General features: G+C 44.7%; 1 protein-coding gene across 11 annotated transcripts in view; it reads right to left on the reverse strand.

Moving 5' to 3' along the window:
- Nucleotides 1–17,378, reverse strand: part of B3GNTL1 (UDP-GlcNAc:betaGal beta-1,3-N-acetylglucosaminyltransferase like 1) — a 112,367-nt gene extending 94,989 nt beyond the window's left edge. For 10 of the 11 annotated variants that reach the window (XR_005017701.1, XR_005017700.1, XM_036835799.1 and 7 more), the window contains exons 1-3: nucleotides 17,242–17,378; nucleotides 15,627–15,743; nucleotides 15,427–15,526 (exon numbers count right to left, since the gene is read on the reverse strand). Coding sequence is in view for 9 of the 11 variants with exons in the window: in XM_036835799.1 (XP_036691694.1) it covers nucleotides 15,427–15,526; nucleotides 15,627–15,743; nucleotides 17,242–17,304 (280 nt within the window). In the remaining 2 variants the exon portion in view is untranslated. The remainder of the gene's footprint in view (nucleotides 1–15,426; nucleotides 15,527–15,626; nucleotides 15,744–17,241) is intronic. The other variant, XM_036835805.1, reaches the window with a different exon arrangement.
- Between the last annotated feature and the right edge of the window lie 8,533 nt (nucleotides 17,379–25,911).

The raw sequence follows: 25,911 nt of genomic DNA on the forward strand, positions 1-25,911 counted from the left end.
ACATCTTAATTAAAGAATACTTTGAAAGGTTGCTCATAGTAGTTTCAAAAACCACAATTTGTTTACACACATTTCAGAAGCAGGTTGAAATGGATGTTGCACAATAACTGATATATAAACAATTTTCTATTTCAAACAGAGTAAAGATAATGAAAACAAGAAATAATTTGGGGGAAAATACTAAAAATATGCATGAGATGAGGAGGAGGAGGAGGAGGAAGACAATAACAGAACAGCTGCTAAGACTTCTCAAGGGCCCACCGTGTGTGGCCTCCTCTGGAACCCGGCACACATCAGCTTGCCTTACGCCCTCCCAACACCCACATGGGCACCTAATGCTACAGCCTGTTCACAAAGAAGGAAACAGAGGCATGGGGTGGGGGCAGTGGACCCAACCCCGCAGCAGCTCCAGAGCCCCCTCGCTCAAGCACCTGCCCCGCCGCCCACCCTCGGCATCTCAGATGCTGCACCAGAAGGCAGGACCATGTGCTGCCCTCACCCACCACAAGCTCTGTGCGATGGGTCACTGTGCGATGTCAGAGAACACGGTCTTTCCATAGGAACCTTCTAAAATAGCAGGGAAAAGGCTTTCTTCTTTTAAAAGACCAAGATTTTAAAATTATTTCTGATTTAAAATTTTTTTCTAAAATATTTTATACAATTTTCTGCTTTCCTAAGTAGAGTGCACTGGCTGCTATTTGTGAGGAACGCAAGGCAGGGCAGGGGAGCACTTTCTGGGAGAGAAGTCTCTGCTTCATTCTCTGAAGCCCAACTATTTCTTAGCTCATTTTCACCAACATCCACCTTCTACTTGCCCCCCTTCCAAAAAAACAAAAACGAAATGCTGGCAGGAAGCTGCAAAAGGTAAAGTGAAGGGTACCTGCCCTGGCTGCCCTCAGTGGAAGGAGATGCATTTAAGCCCCTCGTGGAGAAGCACACTATCTTACCTGAGAGCCAGTGTTCAGAGATGCTTAAATCTGTTTGAGGGTGGGCCCCAGAGAGCTCTGATCCCAGCTGTGCCATCGACGGGGGCAGTGTGAACTCTGAGTAAATCAGGACTCAGGCGAGACCCACGTGAGCTTGCAAGGTGCACAAGCAAGAATCAGCAAGTGAGACCCACTGAGTCCCCCGACCACCCAACACCAGCAGAAAAGAGCAGAGAGAAAGCGGGAAGATGAGAAGGGGTCTTGGAGGACAAGAGGCATCTAGAAAGAGCAGAACTGTCTCTCCCGCTCACGCCTCTCCCCTGAGAGCTACCCCGAATGCTTCAATCCTATGCCACAACCCTACTGACCCACCCACTCACCTGGAAAGGATCTGAATAGCTGCGAGCCTTTGTTTTGGCAAGTCACCCGCTGGGTCCGAACAGGATCTCGTAGCCGAGCTAACACACCCCTGGATCTCATCTGAGGGGTATTCCAGAGGGATCCCAAACCTTCAGCTGTGTCAGGAGCTACAAGGTTCCCTTAAGACCAAGCCCAATATGGAGGTGAAGCTACACCATTCTTGAGGATTTTAAAGGAGTGGTTCTCAACCCTGGATGTGCCTCAGTACTCAACCCTGGATGTGCCTCAGTATGTTTTGGGAAGCTTTTACAACCCGCATGCCATGGTTGCACCCCAGACCAATTACACGAGAACATCTTAGGGTAGGACTCAGGCATCAGGATTCTTAAAGCCTCTCCAGGCAATTCTAACATGCAACCAAAGTTTCTTTTTAAAGAAAGACATGACTCCTAAAACCTAGAGGAACCTGTCCACCAGCCAGTCTTATCATCTGTCCTGCCTCCACCTTCAACCCCACCAGCCACAGTCTCATCATCTGTCCTGCCTCCACCTTCAACCCCACCAGCCACAGTCTCATCATCTGTCCTGCCTCCACTTTCAGCTCTAGCAATGTGTGCAGGCATACTGTTTTCAAGTCTTATATGAAAACTGTAAAGTCAAACTACTGGAAGCACGCTAGATTACAATTAAAGCTAAAAATGCAAAGCGAACCATTTTTACAGAAACAGAGGATGAATGAAGAAACAACCACAACTTGACCCAGCATCGTGAAATTTCAAAACTCAAAACATAAAGAGAAAAATCTTAGACACTTGCAGAAAAGATACCTTTAAAATAACAAGAATCAGACTTACATAAGATTTCTTACTAGAATCAGGGGATACCAGAAGATAATGAAGCAACTCCTCCAAAATTCTAAGGAAAATTATTTTGCACCTAGAATTCTATACCCAGACGAACTGTCAATTGAGTATAAGTACAAAATAAAGACATTTTCAGACATGTTAATACTCTAAATATTTTACCATCCACATACCGGATACGGAAAAATTACTTGAAGAAGTACTTCAGAGAACTTAAAAAGGAACATAATTAAAAAGAAAATTAAATAAAATAAAAAGAGAAGAAAAAAAAAAAAAAACCCAAACAATGGTGCATGCGTATACAGTAGAAGGGAATAAAGCAGAAGAGTTTTTAAAGGCTCCATAGATTTTGACACCTGGGAATCCCCTCAGTGTGCAGCATGGGGTTAGCAGCAGATTTATTTCAGTTCCTCCTCCAAGTCTAATCCACTAGGTGGTCTGCAGTGAATAACAGTTACTTAAAAAACCATTAGTGCTGTTTTTGCAAGGTTTAAACTGTTGGAATCAACTAAGTCAAGTACATAAAACAACAAGAGTTACAGAACAGAATGTAAAGATTATAAGCCCTGACAATATAGATATATTATGACAAACCAAAACTCTGAGGGGGGAAAACAGAGAAAGGGAAGTGTGAAGTACCTACAGTGGGCTAAATGTTTCCTCTTTCATAGCAAGTATCAACTGACACTGTGAGTTAAATAAATCCAGTAGGAACTAAAAAACACTGGTTGCTCCTAGGGCGTGGAGCTTTTACATTTCATTGCAGACCTTTCTGTATGCCTGAATTTCCTCTTTTTTTTTTTTAACCATCAACTGGTATTAAAAAAAAAAATCTGTAATTAGTCAAAGTAGACACTTATTCGTGAAAATAAGTAAATGGTTTTCCTGTCATCTAAATGCAGGCTGTGAGGCTAGTTTACATGGGAGGTTGAGACAAAAGTGGGCTGAATTGTTCTACACAGTTATTGCTCCCGTGAAGCTACATCAGCAAGTCCGAGACCTTCTACTCTCAACCCTGAGCCAGACATGTAACCCACACAAAAAACTACAGACTTATGTTCCATATGTATATAGATATAAAAATCCTTAAGAAAACCGAATAATTGCATTGTATGAAATTCTATAGTGTTACGGCTGGTTAGTTCTGGCACTGCAAGAGTGGTTCACTGTGAAGAAAAATACTAATGTAATTTATTACAATAAAAATGTTAGGAGAAAAAAATAGGCAATCACCTTAACAGATACCTAAAAGACATCTAATAAATTCTACACTGACGCCTCTTTTTTTTTTTTTTTCCTGGCTGCACCATGCAGCACATGGGATCTTAGATCTCCATCAGGGATCAAACCCACGTCCCCAGCATTGGAAGTGCAGAGTCTTAACCACTGGACCAACAGGGAAGTCCCTGATGCCTCATTTTATGAAGGCTTACTAAATTAGACATATCAAGTTACCTTGATAAAGGTATCTATCAGAAAGCAATAGTAAATGTCATACTTTTAACACTGAAACACTACAAACATTCCCACTAAGCCAGCACAATAAAAGGATTCATTAATGTGATTCCACATTGTTCTTCTACCCCACCCCCAAAATATATGAAAAATAAAGAATAAATTAGAAATAAAGAAACAAAATTATAATATTTATTCAGGATCAGATTACCTAAATAGAAAATCTGAGATAATGTGAAAAACTATTAGCATTGGACAAGACAGGGAACCAGTGAAACTGGTAGTCTACCCTCTCTACCCAAGTCCAACACTAGAAACAAAAGGAGATCATAGACTCTGAACTTCCGATTTAAAGACTGCAAGAACCTCGAGAGGAGACAGAAGGAGGTTGTACCCTGACGTGGAAGGAAACCCAAACACCACAGTCCAGAGGCTCCCTTGGCAAGAACTTTTGGATTGTGTTCTTTCCTCCACCCACCACTGTGTGGGGAGCTGGTTGCCCACGCCTCCCTCCATCGCTGTGAAGCAAAAGAACAGCAGGTTCAGGAGGCAGCAGCAGGATTGGGAGAAGCTGTTCCCACAAATACAGAAGACAGCCATTTCAGGCCTCCTCCTTCTCTTCTCCCCTGTCCACTCCAAAAAGGAAAGGAATTGCAAGGAACAGAGGAAGATGGAAGGATGAACAGAAGGAAGGGAAGCAAGGGGGTGGGGGGGGGGTGGGCAAAAGCCGTACAGGCAGGTTACCTAAGGGGCAAGCTCACCTGTGGGGGGAAGCACAGGTAGGTTACCTAAGGGGCAAGCTCACCTGTATGGGGAGGTGCTCTGGGGGCAGCAAGTAGGGACTAAAGGAAGGATAATAAAGCTTGTGATGAAATTTCTTCATCACAGGATCCACCAGCCAACACTCAAACATGCCAGATAAGGACATACAAAAGGTAAAAGAATTCATCGCCAGTAGACCACCACTGCAAGAAATGTTTTAAAACGTCCAGGCAGAAGGAAAATCATAGAAGATGGAAATCTGGCTCTACACAAAGAAATGAAGAGCACTGAAAACTAACTATATGAGTAAATGAGTAATTTTCTTTCTTATTATTTAAATCTCTTAAAAAGATGATTGACTGTTTAAACTAAGTTAATACCAACGTTTGTGGGGTTTATGGTACATGTAAAAGTAGAATGCATGACAACAACAGCAAAAAAGGCAAGAGGGGAGAGAAGGACATGCACTGTCATGAGGTTCTCACACTATACATGAAGTTGTACACACATTTGAGGGGCTGAACTTGGTAAGCTGACAGTATATTCTGTAAACTCCAAATCAACCACTAACAAGGCAAAAAAGGAATTATAGCTAATAAGCCAACAAAGGAGATAAAATAGAACCAAAAGAAATTTTGATTGGAGCTGGCCTGACAGCACAAGTTCCACAGACTGCTTGCCAGCAAAACTGGTAAAAATTATTTTTTAAATAATTTAATTTTTAAAAATTATTTTTTAAATAATTTTTTAAAAATTATGTTTTAAAAACCCAACCATTTACAGTCTCTGGAAATGGCCCTAACACACAGCAAATGAAAAAAATATTTATTCAAGAAAATCTACTGAAACTCAGTAATAGTGAGGGTCTAGGTATCTGAGCCAAGACCTGCTCCTTCCCTCCCCCAAGGAGGAAACCCCACCCCAGACAGGTACAGCCTAAAATACAGGGTTCCCTCTTCTGCTAGGCCCGTCAGAAAGCTATTTTCCTGGGAGAGATACGGCATCAGCACTTCTTATCCTGACTCCAGGTACCTGTTGCTGAGGCTGAGTCCCAGGCAAGTGCAGTTGAAAAGTGGGGCTCCCTTCTCCCACTCAGCCCCCATGCTGGGATGGACTCTCTGTCTACACTGGGAGTGGTATCACCAAGAATACTGGGGATCCAAATGCCCTTGCCCTAGTTTGTGGGGTAGGGGTTCCATATTGAGAGAGACATGGGGTTACTGCCCACCACCTGCTTCATCTGCAACAGGGTGTGAAGTTCAAGCCCTAGGGCACACCCAAAACAGTGGTGAGAGGCAGCTGGTAAAGGAGATTGGTAGATTAATTGGCAATATAGCCTAAACTGTGGGACGACCAGTTTGCTAGACATAAACAGGTAAGAGACAGCTGCGAAGAGCCCTCCTGGTGTCAGAACAAACTTTAAACACTGACCTCAAGAACTATTCCTTTGAAAGAATCTGAATTCACTTGAATTATTCTTATATAGCAATTTATGCTCCTAGGTATTGTTGAAAACAGTAAAGCAGTCAGCAATAAGTGGAGCTTAACAGCTGGGTGTGGTCAGGGAAAGAGAGGCCAGCCCACACCACTGCCACCTCAGGGTGACTGTGGGTACACCCAGCGCTGTATTCCTGAGAGAGATCATTAGAGGTTTCACACTGCAAGGGCAGAGGAGTAGACTTTACTAAAATTATCCAACCAGTCACTATACAAGCAAACAAGTCAATAATAATAACAAGCCTAGTTGGGGTGGGGGGGGACCAGTACCCAGAGTTACTATAATATATTATCTAATATGTCCAGTTTCCAACAAAAATTAGGACACATGGAAAGAAACAAGAAAGCATTACCCAGACACCGAATAAAAAGAAGGCCCAGAAACTTCTAGTGAGAACATCACAGTGTCTGATTTAACAAAGACCTCAAAGTAACCATTATAAATATGTTCAAAGACCTAAAGGAAACCATAATTAAAGAAGCAAAGAAAGGTATGAAGACAATGTCATATCAAATCAAGAGTATCAATAAAGAGAAATTATTAAAAAGGACCAACTGGAAATTCTAGAGCTGAAAAGTATAACAACCTAACTAAAAAATTCCCTAGAGGAACTCAACAGTATATTTGAATTGGCAGAAAAATTAGCAAACTTGACGGATAAAAATAATGCAATCTGAAGAACAGAGAGAAAGAAGAATGAAGAAAAATAAACACGACCTCAGAGAAATCTGAAATACTATTAAAGACACTAATATATGCATAATAGTAGTACCAAAAGAAAAGGAGAGAGCAATAAGCACAAAAAATATTCAAAGATATAATGGTTAAAATCTTTCCAAATGCAGTGAAAAACATTAATCTACGCATTCAAGGAGCTCAACAAACTCCAAGCAGGATAAACTCAATAGATTCACAACTAGATACGTCATAGTAAAAACACTGAAAGCCAAAAACAGGGAGAAAATCTTAAAAGAGACAAGGGAAAAGAAAGGAAATCTCAACAAGATTAACAGTTGACTTCTCAGCACAAATAGTGGAGGCCAGAAGGCAGTAGGATAACATATTCAAAGAACTCAAAGAAAAAACTGTTAACCAAGAATCCTATATCCAGTAAAACTATCTTTCAAAAATAAAGGAGAAATTAAGACATTCCAAATAAACAAACACTGAGAGAAACTGTTGTTGATTCACCTTACAAGAGATAAAAGGAAGTTCTTTAAATTAAAAAGATTGACCCCAAGTGATTCCAGGGAGTATTTCAAATACATGAAAGAAAAAAAGAGAGCACCAGTAAAGTAATTGTTAATTATAAAAGACAATATAAATGCATATTTCTTCTCCTTTCTTCTGCTAACTGAAGTAGCAGTAGTAAAAAAAAAAAAAATTGTATAAAACAATATGTAACAACCCAATCAAAAAATGGGTGGAAGATCTAAACAGACACTTCTCCAAAGAAGACATACAGATAGCCAAGAGGCACATGAAAAGATGTTCAACATCACTAATTATTAGAGAAATGCAAATGAAAACTCACCTCACACCAGTTAGAATGGCCATCATCAAAAAATCTACAAACAATAAATGCTGGAGAGGGTGTGGAAGAAAGGGAACCCTCCTACACCGTTGGTGGGAATGTAAATTGATACAGCCACTATGGAGAACAGTATGGTAATTTCTTTAAAAACTAAAAATAGAGCTACCATATGATCCAGCAATCCCACTCCTGGGCATATATCTGGAGAAAACCATAATTCGAAAGGATACACGCACCCCAGTGTTCACTGCAGCACTATTTACAATAGCCAGGACACGGAAACAACCTATATGTCCATCGACAGAGGAATGGATAAAGAAGATATGGTACATATATACCATGGAATATTACTCAGTCATAAAAAAGAATGAAATAATGCCATTTGCAGCAGCATGGATGGACCTAGAGACTGTCATACAGAGTGAAGTAAGTCAGAAAGAGAAAAACCAATATCGTATATTAATGCATATATGTGGAATCTAGAAAAATGGTACAGATGAACCAGTTTGCAAGGCAGAAATAGAGACACAGATGTAGAGAACAAATGTATGGACACCAAGGAGGGAAAGCAGGGGATGGGGGGGTGGGATGAATTGGGAGACTGGGATTGACATATATACAAAAATATGTATAAAGTAGATAACTAATAAGAACCTACTGTATAGCACAGGGAACTCCACTTCACTGTACAGCAGAAACTAACACAACATTGTAAAAGAACTATACCCCAATTAAAAAAAAAAAGGGGGCTTCCCTGGTGGCACAGTGGTTGGGAGTCTGCCTGCCAATGCGGGGGACACAGGTTCGAGCCCTGGTCTGGGAAGATCCCACATGCCTCAGAGCAACTGGGCCCGTGAGCCACAACTACTGAGCCTGCGCATCTGGAGCCTGTGCTCCGCAACAGGAGAGGCCGCGGAAGTGAGAGGCCTGCGCACCGCGATGAAGAGTGGCCCCTGCTCGCCACAACTAGAGAAAGCCCTCGCACAGAAACGAAGACCCAACACAGCCAAAACTAAAATAAAAATAAAAATAAATAAATTTAAAAAAAATGGTACAAACGAACCTATTTACAAAACTGAAATTGAGTCACAGATGTAGAAAACAAACTTATGGAAGGGGGAGTATACATTGGGAGATTGGGACTGACATACACACACTACTATATATAAAAGATAACTAATAAGAACCTACTGTATAGCACAGGGAACTCTATTCGGTGCCCTGTAATGACCTACATGGGAATGGAGTCTAGAAGAGAGTGGATATATGTATATGTATGGCTGACTCAGTTTGCTGTACAGCAGAAACTAACACAACATTGTAAATTAACTATACTCCAATAAGAAATTAATTTAAAAAAATATGTAAGTAATGTATTGTTAGGTCTATAACATACAGAAACTCTGTATCTGGCAAAACTATCCTTCAAAAATGGAGAAATTAACACATTTGCAGATAAACAAAAGCTGAGGGAGATATTCACTAACAGATCTGCCCTACAAGAAATGCTAACAGGAGTCCTTCGGGCTCTAATGAGAACACTAGACAGTAACTTGAAACCATACAAACAAATGAAAAACATTGATGTAGATTACTATGTAGCTAAATATAAAAGCCAGTATTATTTTATCTTCAGTTTGTATTTTTCCCATATGATTTAAAAGACACATAAAACAATGATTATAAATCTATGTTAATGGGCAAATAATAAAGATGTAATTTGTGACAAAAATGATATAAAGTGGGAGGTACACAGCTGTACAGGAGCAGAGCTTCATACACTATAAAAGCTAAGTTGGTGTTAATTCAAATTAGATTGTTATAAATTTAAGATGTTAACTGTAATCCCCACAGTGATGACTAAGAAAATAACTTACAAATACACAGAATAGGAAATGAGAAGGGAGTAAAAATGGCACACTAGTAATAACCAATTAAACACAAAGGAAAGCACTGATGGAGGATTGAAGAATAAAAGAGATAGACGGCATATAGAAAACAATAGCAAAATGGCAAAAGTCCTTCCTTGAAAGTAATTACTTTAAATATAAATGCTCCAATTAAAAGGCAAAGATCGGCAGAATGGATTAAAAAAACACATGATCCATTTAAATGCTACAGGAGATTCATCTTAGATCCAAAGGCACAAATAAGTCGAAAGTGAAATGATGGAAAAAGGTATTCCATTCAACCAGCAACCAAAAAAGTGCTGGAGTGATTAAACTAGTACTAGGGAAAATAAACCCTAAGTCAGAAATTGTTACAAGAAACAAAGGACACTATATATTGATGAAAGGGTCAATCAAGAAAATATAACAATTATAAAACTATACGCATCTAACAAGAGAGCCCCAAAATAAATGAAGGAAAATGAACAGAATTGAAGGGAGAAACAGATAATTCTACTATAGTAGTTGAATACTTTAATACCTCACTTTCAATAATAGATAGAACATCAAGACAGAAGATCAGTAAGGTAATAGAGGACTTGAACAACACTATAAACCAACAGACCTAACAGACATATACAGAACACTCTACTCAATAACAACAGAATATGCATTCTTCCTAAGTGCACATGCAACATTCTCCAGGACAGACCACATGTCAGGCCACAAAACATATCTCAAAAATTTTTTAAAGACTGAAATCAGATTAAGTATCTTCTTTGACCACAATGGAATGTAACTAGAATTCAATAACGGAAGGACAAATATGTGAAAATTAAACAACTTACTCTTAAGTAACCAATGGGTCAAATAAGGGAAATTATAATATACTTAAGAGATAAATAAAAATAAAAATACAGCATACCAAAACTTACAGGATGCAGCAAAAGCAGTGATCAGAGGGAAATTTATATATAAATGTCTACATAAAAGAGATCTCAAGTCAACAACCTGACTTTACATGTTACGGAGCTAGAAAAAGAAGAACACATTAAACACACAGCTAGCAGAAGGAAAGAAATAATAAAGATCAGAACAGAGATAAATGAAATAAAGACTAAAAAAACAATAGAGAGAATCAATGAAACCAAAAGTTGGTTCTTTGAAAAGATCAACAACATTGACAAACCTTTAGCTAGACTAAGAACAAAGAAGCTTCAAATTACTAAAATCAAAAATGAAAGTGGGGAGACTTCCCTGATGGTCCAGTGGTTAAGACTCTGCACTTCCACTGCAGGGGGTGCAGGTTCGACCCCTGGTCAGGGAACTAAGATCCCACAAGCCATGAGGCAGGGCCAAAAAAAAAAAAAAAAGAAAAGAAAAAGAAAGTGGGTTCATTACTACTAAACTTAACAGAAACCTAAACAGATTATAATTGAATATTATGAACAACTGTATGCCAACAAATTAGATAACCTAGATGAAATGGACCATTTCTAGAAACACACTAACTATCAAAACTAACTCAAGAAGAAGTAAAAAATCTGAACAGACCTATAACAAATACAGAGATTGAATCAGTAATCAAAATCTCCCAACAACAGCAAAAAGGCCTAGGATCAGACGGTTCCACTAGTGAATTCTACCAAACATTTAGAGAATTAACAACAATCCTTCTCAACCTCTTCCAAAAAAAAAAAAAATAGAAGAAAAGGAAACACTTCTTAACTCATTCTACAAAGCCAACATTACTCTGATACTATAGTCAGACGGAGACATCAGAAGAAAGGAAAACTACATACCAATATCCCTTATGAATATCTATGTGAAAATCCTCAACAAAATACTGGCAAACTAAATCCAGCAGCATATTAGAAAGATTATACACCATGACCAAGTGGGATTTATCCCAGTAATGCAAGGGTGGTTCAACATATGAAATCAATCAGTATAATATACCACCTTAATAGAACTGAAGGAAGAAAACCTACATGATTATCTCAATTGATGCAGAAAAAAGATTGGACAAAATCCTCTTTCATGATAAAGAAAAACACAGTCAACAAACTAGGAATTGAAGGGAACTTCCTCAGCATGATAAAGGGTATTTATAAAAATCCACAGCTAACATCATACTCAATGGTGAAACACCATACTCTTTCCCCCTAAGATCAGGATCAAGACAAGGGTGTCTCCTTTCTCCACTCCTACTAAACACTGGAAGTTCTCGCTGGAGCAATTAGGCAAGAAAAAGAAATAAGGCATCCAATTAAAAAGGGATAAGTAAAACTATCTCAGTTACAAATGACATGATCTTAAATATAGGAAATCCTAAAAACTCACAAAAAAACTACTAGAGCTAATAAACAAGTTCAACAAAGTTGCAGGATACAAGATCAATACACAGGAAAATCAGTTTTCCTATACACTAACAATGAAAAATCTGAGAAGGAAATTAAGAAAACAATTCCATTCACACTACCATAAAAAATAATAAAATGCTGAGGAGTTAATTTAACCAAAGAGACAAAAGACTTGTACACTGAAAGTTATAAAACATTGATAAAAGAAACTGAAGAAGACCTAAGACCTAAGGAAAGATATTCTGTGTTCATGAATTGGAAGACTTAATATTGTTAAAGTGACAACACAACCCAAACAGATATACAGATTCAATGCCATCCCCATCAAAATCCCAATGGTCTTTTTTGCGGAAATGGAAAAACTGATCCTAAAATTCATATGAAATTGCAAAACAATTTTGAAAAAGGAAAACGAAGTTGGAAGACTCAGATTTCCCAATATCAAAACCTACCACAAAGCTATGGTAATCAAAGCAGTGTGGTACTGGCATAAGAATAGAGTCCAGAAATGAGCCCATTCATTTATGGTCAACTGATTTTCACAAGGGTACCAAAACTTTCAATGGAGAAAGAATAGTCTTAAACAAATGGTGTTGGAACAACTCAATATCCACATGCAAAAGAATGAAGTTATACTCTTACTTCACACCATATACAAAAATGAACTCAAAATGGAACAAAGACCTACATAAAAGAGTTCAAATTATAAAACTCTGAAGAAAACAAAGGAGTAAATGTTCATGACCTTGATTAAGCAATGATTTCTTAGATAGGACATCAAAAGCACATAAAACGACAACAAAAATAAATTGGATTTTATCAAAATTACAATTTTTGTGCATCAAAGAATATTCTCAGGAGAGTGAAAAGACAATCCAAAGTATGGGAGAAAATACTTGCAAATCATATATCTGATAAGGGTCTAGTATCCAGAATATATAAAGAACTCTTACAGCTCAACAACAAAAAGGCAAACAATCCAATTTTTAAATGGGCAAAGGACTTGGATAGACATTTCTCCAAAGAAGATATACAAATGGACAAGAAGCACACAAAAAGAGGCTCAATATCATGAGTCAGTAGAGAAATGCAAATCAAAACCACAATGAAAAACCATTTCACACTCACTAGGATGGCTATAATAAAAAAGAACACAGAAAATAAGAAGTGTTGGTAAGGATGTGGAGAAACTGGAGCCCTCATACATGGTTGGTGGCAATGTAAAATGGTGCAACTGATGTGGAAAATAGTTTGGCAGTTCCTCAATATGCTAAACATAGAATTACAATATGACCCAGCAATTCAACTATGAGGTATATATCCGAAGGAAATGAAAACCTATGTTAAAGCAGAAATTTGTACACAAATGTTTATACTAGCACTCTTCACAACAGCCAAAAGGTAGAACAACCCAAATGTCCCTCAGCTGATGAATGGATAAACAAAATATGGTATATCTATACAATTAAATATTGGGTTGGCCAAAAAGTTCGTTTCGTTAATGAATACATTGTTCAATAAAGTTCTCGGTGCAAATGAAAAATGTCTTTTATTTTTACTTAAAACCAAATGAACTTTTTGGCCAACCCAATATTATTCTCTCATAAAAAGGAATGAAGTACTAATATATGCCTCAACATGAACCTTAAAAACATTTTGCTACATGAAAGAAGCCAGTCACAAAAGAACACATATTATATGATTCCATTTATATGAAATGTCCAAAATAGGCAAATCTACAGACAGAAAGTAAATCAGTGGTTGCGTAGGGCTGGGGGGGATGGGGTATGGAGGGTGATAACTAAAGGATACAGGGTTCCTTTTTGAGGTGATGAAAATGTTCTAAAATTGACTGTGGTGGTGGCCGCACACATCTGTGAACATACTACAAAACACTTGATTGTATACATTGATGGGTGGATTGTATGGTATATAAATTGTATTTCAATAAAGCTGTTATAAAAGATATTTAATTAATCCAAAAGAAGGCAGAAAAAGAGGAAAATGGAATGAGGAATAGATGCGACTAATATAATAGCAAGAAGAGAGACTCAAACCTAACCACATCAATAATCACATTACATGTAACTAATGTAAACATCCCAGTTAAAAGGCAGAGATTGTCAGACTGGATTTAAAAAGCACCATCATATGTTGTCTACAAGAATCTATAAGGGAGGGGGCATCCTTTAAATATAAAGACAGGAATGGGTTAAAAGAAAAAATGATGGAAAAGATACACTATGCTGACACTAGTCAAAATAAAGCCAGAGCAGTTATATTAATATCAAACAATGTATATTACCAGAGGTCAGGAGGGTTATTCATAATGATGAAGGGGTCAATTCTTCACAACAATCTCAAATATTAACAGAGTTTCAAAATACACAAAGCCAAAAATGATAGAACTATAAGGAAGAATAATAAATCTACAATTAGAGTTGGAGACTTCAATACCCCCCCTCAGTAACTGAGAACAAGTAGATCTTGTATCAGCAAGGATGCAGTAGATTTAAACAAGACTGTGCCCAACTGGACTTGATTTACGTTTACAGAAAACTCCACCAACACCAGCAGATACACAACCTTCTCAAGTACACACGGAACATTTGCCAAGATAGGCCTTATCCTGGGCTATAAAGTAAATCTTACTAAATTTAAAAGAGTCAAGTCAAAAAAGTATGTTCTCTTACTTCAGAGGAATTAAATCAGAAATGAATAATAGAAAGATGTCTGGGAAATCCCTCAAATATTTGGAAACTAAATACTACACTTCAAATAATCCATAAATCAAATAAGAAATCAAAGGGGAAATTAGAAGGTATTTTGAAGCTGAGTGAAAATTAAAACATAACATATCCGAATTTGTGGGATGTTGCTAATGCAATAGTTAGAGGGGAATTTATATCACTAAATGCCTATGTTAGAAAATGAGAAAGGTCTCAAACCAATGACCTCAGCTTTCACCTTAAGAATTACAAAAAGAGGGGCTTCCCTGGTGGCGCAGTGGTTAAGAATCTGCCTGCCAACGCAGGGGACACGGGTTTGAGCCCTGGTACAGGAAGATCCCACAGGCCACCGAGCAACTAAGCCCGTGCGCCACAACTACTGAGCCTGCGCTCTAGAGCATGCGAGCCACAACTACTGAGCCTGCGTGCCTAGAGCCCGTGCTCCACAACAAGAGAAGCCACTGCAATGAGAAGCCCGCGCACCACAACGAAGAGTAGCCCCCACTCGCTGCAACTAGAAAAAGCCTGCGCGCAGCAACAAAGACCCAACGCATCCAAAAATAAATAAATAAATTAATTAATTAAAAAAAAGGAATTACAAAAAGAACCAATTAAACCCAAAGTGAGCAGAAAGAAAATAATACAATTCAGAGTCAAAATAGAAAACAGACAAAATAGGAAAAAGAAAAGCAATATAGAAAATCAATGAAACCAAAAGCTGCTTCTTTAAGAAGATTTTTTTCTTAATGGACAAAAACAAATCTAATGTCACAAGAAAAGAGTTTTTAAACTTAGAGGTGACCAATAATGACCAATCACACCAGGAATAAAAACACCCAGTGGCTTTCTGTTGGGCTGAATAAGTAAAGAATGAGCAGTGGATGTACACAAATCCTTACTGAAGCATAAGAAAGCCAGGCTTACCGTGTCCTTAATAAGTGGTATACTCAAGTATTACTCAGGATAATTTTCACCAGGATTTGAACAACAGGAAACTATTTAAGTACATAAGTCGATAAGAATAATAAACTAAACACGGTTACTGACCTCCTCGGGGAGAAGGAGAATCGTGCCCTCCAATGACCACGAGGATGCCGGAACCTTCCAGCTTCTCTTTCCATTTTTCAATGATAGTCATGGACTTGTCCTGAAAGCACAAGGACGTTGGCAGGTCAGGAAACTTTCCTCCAAACGGTCAGAGGTGACTTACACTAGGGCTAAATCACCAACAGGAAGTTCATAAATACCTTACTGGCATCATTAAAAATGGAAAGCTCCATGGAGCCTTCGAAGTCCTGCTGCAAAACAGACCCCAAGCACTCGTCCAGCCACAGTTCAGCGTCATGGACCGGGAGGATAACAGACTGGAATTCAAAACAAACTGATTGAGAAACAAGCGTGGAAACTGAATACTCTTTCCATGGCTCTAATTTACTTCCCCATTACCATCTGCACAATGCTTATTTCCAAAGGGCAAGAACTGACTTACAGAGTAACCCAGAATAAGGCTTCCAGGGAAAGAATATGTCCTGACAGAAAAAAAGGTGTATATGCCTCCTCTCAAGATTTATTGTCTTAGATTTCCCAGAACTGGTCCTTTGGATGCTTTTGAAAAGGAAACAAAAATCTGAAAGGCATCAAAAATGTTCCCAATTCAACGGCAAATTCATGTGTTTCCCAATCAGTGGTCAGAAACATCATCATTTTGGTTGAAACAAGCATCTGTGTATCTTGAACCCACTCATGAAATAAGCATTTTCAGTAAACCATGATGTTAGAGAAACTGCAACAAAGAAACCCTTTTAAGTACCCCCTATACTTGCTTTAACAAAGTATGGGGGTGGGGCTGGGAAAAGGGGAGGTGACCTCCCTCCAGCTGTCTCTTCCTTTGCTCTACTCAGTTTAGGATAGTTTGGCACTGTCCTCTTCTCATAGGGCCCACATAAAACAAAAATTTATGAAGTGTATGGAGTAAAACCAGTGAACCTTGACTGCCAACAAAACAACAGATTACAGGATTTGTCTTAATTCTGTATATTACCACATTAAGCAATACAGAATACCCAAAGACAGAAGTTACAGTCGGTCCTCACCCTTGACTTTATACCCTAACGAAGAGTGGACACATTCCCAAGTAAGAAAACAGAAACACAGGTCATCCAGGTGTGAGCGTGTGTCTACATATGCATACACGTGCAAACATACATACATGCATATATGTACGAATTCTATATCTATACAGAATATAGATATTTTAAATGCTAAATCTGAATATGGTTATGAAAAGCTCACAGATATAAGCACTTAAAATACAGTTCTGTCAAGTTCTTTACTCTGAGGATCTGATTCAACAGTGGTATCCTTTCCTGCATTTATGTTATCCACATAAATAGTTCCCTAATTTACTTACATATTTACTTTACTTTGGAATTATTTTTTAAAGGAAAGAATATTTTTACTGTTTTCAAGATCTACAATACAAAACATAATGTGAATTTCTGCCAGAGATGAGCCTTGATTAATCTCTGTTCGCACTCTTGCTGGTGCTTTAACGTTGATTTGGGCAGAGACCCTCATAGGCTGCCCAAGAGAAGAGGCGGTGGTGGTGTGGGAAATGGAGACCCAGGATGGGGAGGGGAGAGGAGGGAGGGAGGGATGGAGGGGAGCGGGGCGGAGAGGAGGAGGACGGAGGGGAGAGGGACGGAGTGGAGAGAAGAGGAGAGGAGGGGACAGGAGACGACCAGAGAGTCGGGGAGTCAGAGAGTCAGGGAGGGGTACTGGAGCTGAGGGGCGGGGAGGGGCGGGGAGAGGCGGGGCGCCACCCCCATCCCCACCTCCCACCCCCGCCAGCCCAGCACCTACCACTTGGACTGGGGCGCTGGCCTGGCCGAGGGCGGCGGCGGCCGGGTACCCGCTGGCCTGCATGGCGCGCGCTCCTCGGGCCGCCCCGCCCACTTCGGCCTACGGCGCGTGCGCGGGCGGCTCGCCGGGAGGCGGAGCCGAGGCCGGCCGCCTCCGATTGGTGCAGAGGGACGTCGATCCAGCGGGGACCTGCAGGCAGTGGAGAGGCGCGGCCTAGAGCGGCGGAAGGACAGTCCAGCAACAGCCACAGGCACAGACCCCCACCACCCTCCCACCCGCCACAGCCACACGCACACGCACACGCACACCCACCCCCCCGCCCGGAGGGAGCTCATGTGATCTGCACAGAGGTCCGCAGTGAAGCAAGTGTTACAGGAGTTCCTGGGTTGTGCAGAAGGTGGTGTTTGTGGGAAGACGCTGCGCTGTCCCGGTGGCTACGCCTTCCCACGTGTGTCCCTTCTCTGACCAGGAAAGGTTCTGTGTGAAGAGCAGGTGATGGTCCCCTGCACTGGCGACGGGACGCCTGAGCGGCCCCCTGTGGAGCACCTGGCCCCGGGGTCCCGCGCCGCCCGGGGGCCGAGGGGACCGCCTGTCACGCGGGTGCCCCGACCCATCTGGGTCAGTGAGCGCGTTCATAGCCTTTACCGCTCCAAACGAATGTTAAATGCACATCATTCTACAAAGTAGCAATTATGATAAAGCCGAACTTCTGTTTCATGTCTTGTAAGCATCACTTCAAATGTCATTTTTCCTTAAACTGCATCAATATTTTCAAAGCCTATTGCACACATTGAAACGCTTAGGTCAGATGAGTAAAAATGCATCCTTATCTACAAAGGATAAGGGACAAAAACAATCTGAGAATTTGTTTCCAAGGACTTGATGTGCTCCAGGGGTTGGTGTATTAGGAATAGTTTCATTTTAAGGGACTAGGTAAAAAGTCGCATGATAGCTTCCAGAATGTGCTGTGGGCTTTGGAGCTGGACTGCCTCAGTAATCAGTGGGAGGAAGAGATAAGGGGTCCCCACGGCGTCTGGCACCTCCACAGCACATGCTATCGGAATTGGGCTTGGCTGCTCCTGTCTTGCTTCCTGTACATCTCCTGCTGCCAGAAGTTTGCTTTTCACTGCCTTCCCCCTAATAAAAATTTGGCTAGAGTCTGCTTTTTGCAAACATTCAGAGTGCCAAGAGGCACTTCAGAAGTGCAGGGTTTGGGGGGATGTGCTGCTGAGATTCTCCTCTTCATGGTAGGAACATTCTCAACAGAGGAACCAGACTATGGGGCCTGACACCACCACTCCAGAGGGACACGGACATAGGGAGGATGTGGGGTAGGATGAAGAGGTGACAAAGTCATGGGCCCCTGGAGAGGAAGTGATGCAGGTCTCCCACAGCTCTTGGCTCACCCAGTGACTGACATTTTTCTTTATTTTTAAATGTTGTTTCTGCAGACTGTTGGCGAATCCTGGTTATATTCAGAAAACTCAGTGCCAACTGCCAGGGCCTCCAAATTTTAAAATGCCAACAGCCCTCTTACAATGTGGGTATAGGAAGCAAAGATGGGCATAGGTCTGGACTCGGCCACACTGGGCCCAAAGTCAGAATGAGTCTGCCCTGGGTGCACCCGTGAAGGGTGAGGTCAAGCTTGAATGCCAGCAGCTGGATGTTCCCCTACAGCCCACACTGCAAGACCTCCAAGCAAGTGTCCTGTCCAAGTTTCCTGATGGGATGAACCCCAACAAAGCTCCAGCTGGACCTCCACTGGGCCGTGATGCTGCTGGGAGGTCAGGAGCCACCCAGCACCGTGGACGACAGTGCACTTGGACTGTCGGAGATGGGCTGCCTATGGTGGCCATAGTGCCCTGATAGTAAATCCATTCACGAGGGAGCAACCAGCTATGTGACTGTGTGATGTGCACCAGTGTCCTCTTTTCTACGTTCTCATTTTTGTAAAGGCTAGTTGAGACTCACTGTGTTGAGAAGAAACTGGAGCTGGACTTCTTACCAGCCTTGGGAAATAATGAGGTTCCCATCACAGGAAGCACTCAGTTAACAGCTGGGCAAACGTTTGGTGTGGATTTGATGGGAGCATTCAGGTATCACATAGAATGTTTATCCTGGCCTGGGTGCCCACCCCTGTAGCCCAGAAAGCAGAGACTGAGTCGGGGTCTTTGCAGTGAGGGTTTTTGCTCCCAGGAAGCTGGGGCAGGGGAGTGAGACAGGGGAGGAGTGAGTCCGGGACCAGCATGATGCCTTGTGGGGGCCTCCATCATGGGCAATTGGACCTGAGCCCTTGGACCTTCCCAGAGCCCTGGAGAGTTGTCCACCTGAGTGTGAGGGACAGAAGCCTTACCTCCCCTGCACTTCAGGGTGGTGACTTCAGGATCTCACAGGTGACCCCCAGCACGGGGGTGCACAGCACATTGCAGGCCAGGTGTGCAGCGGCCCTGGCTGGACTCAGAGTCAGGGCCAAGAGGGTGGGAAGGGCTGATCAAAGGGCCAGAGGAGCCTGATGTGTGATCAGGAAGGCAAATGGAAACTCAAAATAGCATCACCTCCAGCCACCACATTGTACACTTAGCACATGTGGATCATTCTGAAGTGATTTAAGCAACTGCTCTTCAAATTCGGGGTGACTCACAGGTGGGTGCCAGGTGCCTGTGGGAGCCGCGTGCACAGCACAGGCTGTTAGCGCCTGAGCCCCTGTCCGTGAGTCAGACGGTGTCTGGTGAAAGGCCAGGAGAGGCCAGTCAGACATCTTCCTCCGAGATATTAACAGGAAAATGTCATCTGTGGGAGAAAGGGCTTGGATAAATTCACATCTGATAGAACTCGGAGGAGGGGTGGGGACACCAGAGGTTTCAGGGGCCACCAGCCAGTGCTGCTGGTGTCACTGTCAAAGCCGGGGCCACTGGGGCCTGGCCAGACGGTTAGTGAGGAGACTACCTCAGGCTGCCTTAGAAGCGGGGTGCGTCGTGGGGCTGGGTCCAGCACCGGGTTTCCCCTTTTATGGGGCAGAGTGAGAGTTTGGCAGATGCAAGGAGGGAAACGCCAGCCATCCCTCCCTGTGAGGAGTTGTCCATTCCCTCAGCCCGTGGCCGGGCCTTCCGCCTCCTAGGACTGGCCCACACGGGGGTGCTGCCCACTCACAGGTCCCCAGGCCCGAGAGGCGACTGGACCCTGACCCACTGGTGAGGGAACAGCATCCAGCAGCCACCAAGGAATCGGTGGCCTGTATGTGAATTGGGGACAGCCATTGCCTGGCCCTCAGCACTGCCTCCCTGACCCTGAGACCTGAGGCTGGATCGCAAAGCTTCCTTAACTGGACTTTGTTGCGAGACACTCCTGCGTGGGTCTGCCGTGCTCCTCCCCACCCAGCTGGGCACGCTGCTTACCTGGGTGTTTTGTGAGCAGCCTTGAGGAATGAGGTCATGGTGCCCTCCAAGAGGAAGGGCGGACGTGCAGCACCTGTCTGGGCCCTGTCGTGTCACCCCCGGGGAATGGGGACTCTGGGAACCCACGCACACACGCTGATCCTGACCCTCTGGCCACTGCTTTTACTGTGAGTTATAAACTGCTTCACTCTACCCCAGGAGCCTGTGTTTTCGGTCAGCACCTGGAGAATGTGGCCGGCCAGCCATCCTGTTAGCTTGAGATGAAGGGAAACCTCTGACCCCTTCATGGTTCTGGGCAGCGTCCTGCCCTCACAACCCCCCCTCCCCTCCAAGGACCTGGCCCTGGATCCACCAGCTTGAGGAGTCGCAGGCTATGAAAGGCAGTGAGGAAAATCAATGCATAAAGCCCCAGCGTGAGGGGGCGAGTACAAACGCTGACACACTTTTATCTTTTCACATTCTAGGCCCTTCCCCACGGCTCACTTCCTCAGAGACCCCACAGCCCCGCTGGCCCCATCTGCACGGGATCCTCCCGCTAAGTGCTCACGGCACTGTCTCCCCCTAAGCTGCCGCCTCAGTGGGGGCAGGGACAGTCTTTTTGTCCACTGCCAACTCCCCGTGGCTGGCAGAGTCCAGAGGCCACGTGAGCCGGCTGCCGATGCAGGGCCAGGACGCGGAGGCTGAGAAGTGAGGGAGCTGGTTCCCAAGAGGGCCCAAGTGGGGGCCTGAGGGAGGCCCCGGCTGGCTCTGCACACCTGCACCCAGGGCATGTCGGCCCTCAGCCCAGTGCGGAAGCAGAACGCCCATCCCGGGCGGAGCGCACAGCCCTGCGCCCCTCTCACCAGCATCCCTGAAATCCCCGTGTTGCTTCGCTCACTCTGGGAAGGTAGGTCCATGAAGACACTGCTCAGCTGTTCACTGGAGCCTCTGACCCAGAATAGCACAGCGTAGGGTACATGCTCAGGAACGAAGGAAGGAAGGAAAGAATGAATGAATGCGTGCGGGACAGTCTACCCGTAATGAAATCTAGAACAGGAGACGGTGTCTACACTGGATCTAGTTAGAGTCTTAATGATATTATCAAAAAACTCAAAATTTCACATGGTCAGTGTAGAAATTGCCAAACACCAGGTATATTCTGTCTGGATAAACGGCTGGTTATTTTGATCAGGATGGACAGTAAAGTCAGGTGATAATTCAGGTTCTCCCGGAATTCACGTGGTGCAGTTCCAAGTCTGTGGACGCGGCTGCAACTCTACACCCCCACCACCACCCAGCCACATCCAGCTTCTCAGGAGTCCCACAGTGTCTGGATTCCAGCTCCTCTTAGAACTGGACTATGTGACAACTCTGGGCTCACAAGGTCCCCTCCTGGGACCCATGTTGGCAGCTGGGTGGGGGCTCTTCTCTCACATCCCTGCCATGGTTCCACTGCCCAGGACAAGTGAGCGGAACGTCATCAAAGCCACAATTTGTGAGGACTCCCTCCCCGAGCTGAGCCCTCTCACTGGTTACCGATGTCCGTGACTCTTGCTTTTCCCGAGCAGGGAGATCTCTCTGTAAGGGGACTTGGCATCGCTTTGGTACATCCTGCAAAGTTTAAAAAATCTATTAAAATGGATGGATCCCTAAGCAAATAGGAGCGTGTTTAATTTTTTTAAAACAAACATTCAAATGCAAGAGTATTTTAGGGCAAATCTTGTCTTTTGAGGACACGTCTGGCGTTTTTATACTGCCCATTGTGCTTGTTGGCATGACTGTTGAGCTTCCTGAACTAATGATACAGAAAAACAAGAAATAATAACCAGCAACACTGAGTATTGCCAGACTTGGGAGGAAAGGAGAATTGGCCCTGAAACACTGGCTCTTGCCAGTCTGTCCCAGTCTAACGATTGGTGCTCCAACCAGTGATTCAACAAATCGCAAGGTTGCAACCAGCCCGCTGAGGGATCTCCGTCTGTCCTCTGCTTGTCCACAGCAGATTGGCTGAAAGACAAGTCAGAGTTTTCTCCTGAGAAGATCCACAAATGTGTGGAGATCTATTAAACGGAATTAGAGGCACTGCTGATAAACTCTGTGCTGGTGCCAGGAAACCTGAGTTTCAGGTTTCCTGGCACTGGGATCTGGCTGTTGGCTGTTGGCTGGGCTGGTGAGACTCGGTGATTTGCAGAAGGCCAAGTGGAGGAAGCTGCATGGGGTCTTTATGGAGCTGTGCAGGGCCCAAACCACAAAGCCTTGAACAGGTGAAGGGTTTTTGGCCTCACCTCTCAGCCAGTGGGCCCTTCACTCCCCCTGGAGCCGAGGGAGGCACCGGCAGCCACTGCAGTGCCTGTGAGATGCCTTTGGCTGCCCCCTGGTGAGCTGGGAGCTGGCCGGCTTCTGCATGGCCTGCTAGGTCCTGCCTCAGACCTAGTAGCCTGGAGTGGCCTGGCTGTGGAGAAAGACCTTCTCTGACCGCTGGGCACCCCTGAATCATCTCGCCCCAGGGCAGCGGCAGCCAGTTCCTGGCCCACGTGGAGTCCTGTGGGGACACCAGGGTGGAATGCAGATCCCAGCTCAGCACAGCCTCCCTTCAGCTTCATGTCCTCACCTTCAAAACAGACTAATAATGGCTGCCTGCTTGAGTGGTGTGGAGGCCCTGAGGGAGGGGCTGGGGTGGGGAGACTGAGGGAGCTGCCTGCCTGGAGTCCACGTGGGGCCCTTGCTGGAGCCATCACAGGGGAGGGTCAGCTGGATGGAGCGGGCCTGAGCCGGGACGCGCAAGGTGACAAGGGGAAACGTCCAGATGGGATCTGGTCCACGAAGCCTCGAGGAACATTCTCACAAAGCCCAAATCTGGCTTTCAGATTTGGTGCTGACCTCCCTCTGTGCCATTGCCCAACACGTGCATTTGGAGAGCGTGTGAATCAGAACTCCTGGCTGAACTGGTTTAAACTGGCTTTGAAAACATGGGGTTGGCTGGTTGTCAATGTCCTGGTAAGACCGATGTCAGGTGCAGCTGAGTCCAGGCCCTGCCAATACTGTTGGTGGATGAGCCCCTCTCCGCTCGTGGGTCCCACTGTCCCCTGGAGGCCTGAGTGGCCAGGAGTGGCAGAGTTTCCTGCCAGCGTGGCACCCACGTCAGAGGCCTCCTCCCTCCAGTGTCAGCAGAACCGGCCTTGACCAACTCATTCCAGTTTGCCTGGAACTTTTCTGGTTTTAGCTCTGAGAATCCCACATCCCAGAAACCCGTCAGTCCCAGAAAATCAGGACTGTTGGTCACCAAGCGCCAGCAAGAACCAGTGGCCGGCCGACAGGGCCTGGGCACGGCCAGGGCTCAGGGGACGTGAAGCTGTTTGACGGCGTCACGGAGAGGTAGGGGCACCTAGTCCCAGGCAGACAGGACTAAGCCTGCCTGACCCCTCAGCAGGTGGGGGCAAGGATGCTCTCATGCCCCAGGCGTGGGGCCTGGTCACCCCTCCCCAGTCGGCTCACCCTGGGAGAGTTTCCCGGCCCAGAATGTTTCAGGGTGACTCTGGGACGTAACAAGGCTCGGACTCCTGACCTTCTGGGCCGTCACCACCCCTGCAGGGCCAGCCCTGCCTGTCGACGCCCCGAATGGTCTGCATTACCAGCCACACCATCAGGGACAGATGCGATGTCCACCCTGGGGGATCACAGCCTGGGCTTCATGGGCCATGTCCAGCATGAGAAGCCCCCGAGTCCAGGCTCAGGGACTCCCCCATGGTCCCTCCATCTCCACTCTGGTGAGGACACCCCGAAATGTCACCAGGTTGCCATTTCCTGTGGGATTCCTCCTCTGCATTATCTCTGTTTCTACGAGGAAAGTGCAAGAATATCTTCAACAGCGGTGGTGGTTGTTTCCCAGACTCAGCTCTGCCCTCCTCTCTGTCTGGCCACTGCCTGGCCCAGGTCCTGCCCCATGACCGTGCACACATGTCCTGGCTGTCAGGGTCCGGGCCACATGTGACCACGAGGTGAGGCCAGCGGTCGGGTCAGGAGGACCCCTTGGAGCTACCTGGGGAACCAGCTTCCCCATGACTAGCCTGTGGGATGCAGAGCCTGCTTCCTGACTGGAAAGGGAGGGGATGGTGAGGGCACAAACCCGTGGGCTGCCTGGTGAGAAGGGTGACACCGAGTTACCTGTCACCCTTACTGGATTATCCCTTGGCTTCTTGTCTGCCCTAATTTGGAGAAACGTTACAGAAAGCAGCAGCGTGCCGGGTAGGGTCACCATGAGGCCCCAGGCCAGGCCTCTCTCAGATTCCCCTCCTCTCCCAGTGATGGCTGTTTCACCCCGCGGACACTCTGAGCCCAGGCATTGCATCCGGCTGACCACACTGGCCAGTCCTGGTCCCAGGTCTGGAGGGCATGGGGGACGTGGAGAGCCCGCACTGACCAGGCCTGACCCACCCACTCACCTCGTTCCCTCTGCTCACGTATCTGAGGTTGTGTTTTGTCTTGTTGCCCTGCAGGGACTCACGGGGACCTCACTGAGACAGGCCATAGATAAAGGCCTCTGAGCCAGCTAAGAAAAGCAAATTTTAGTCTTTTTGGGAATGGGGTGGGGTTAGGTTAGGTTGGCTCAGCTCAGATTTAAAATTATAAGAAATGGTAACCCAGGACCTAGGAGTGTGGGCAGCACAGATGGCGCTCTGTGGCTGAGGGCCAGCTGGGGGGAGACACAGTTATTTTTGCTTTTTGAGGTTTAGTTCTTCCTGCTTGGACATTTTGGGAAGTACAGGAAACACATGGCATTTAACTAAGGGAAAGTGCCTCCAAAACCTTCCTCTTCTGTAGGGAGTATGCCCGGCGGGGACGAGGCACTTCACATGTGGGCGACGGAGAGTAAAGGCCCAGATGGGACTTGGAAGGGGTATCACTGCTTTGTTAGAAAGCTCGATGATCCTTCCTAACTTTACCTTTCTCAGAAGGAAAAATCCTCGCAGTTTACCTAAAATAGTGATTTTTCAGGAAATGATTAAAGCTGCTTATGATACACAGAAACCACCCTTGCAAGCAGGAGAATGGAAAGAACAAAACAAAACAAGACACCCTGGAAGTGTGTCATCAAGAACAGCTCTGCACACCAGCCTGATCCTGGGGGTGCAGTTCCTGGGGTCACCCCAAGGGGCCGCCATCGTCAGTCCCATGACGTGGGCAGGGGCACAGGGTCACGGACCCCACAGTGGAGCTGGGAACCAGGAACCAGGCTCTCGGCAACAGGCCCTCAGTGGTGAGTACTGGTGATGGGGTCTGGCCCTGGGACCCTCAG

Source organism: Balaenoptera musculus, chromosome 20 (assembly GCF_009873245.2).
Source record: "Balaenoptera musculus isolate JJ_BM4_2016_0621 chromosome 20, mBalMus1.pri.v3, whole genome shotgun sequence".
Taxonomy (NCBI): Eukaryota; Metazoa; Chordata; class Mammalia; order Artiodactyla; family Balaenopteridae; genus Balaenoptera; species Balaenoptera musculus.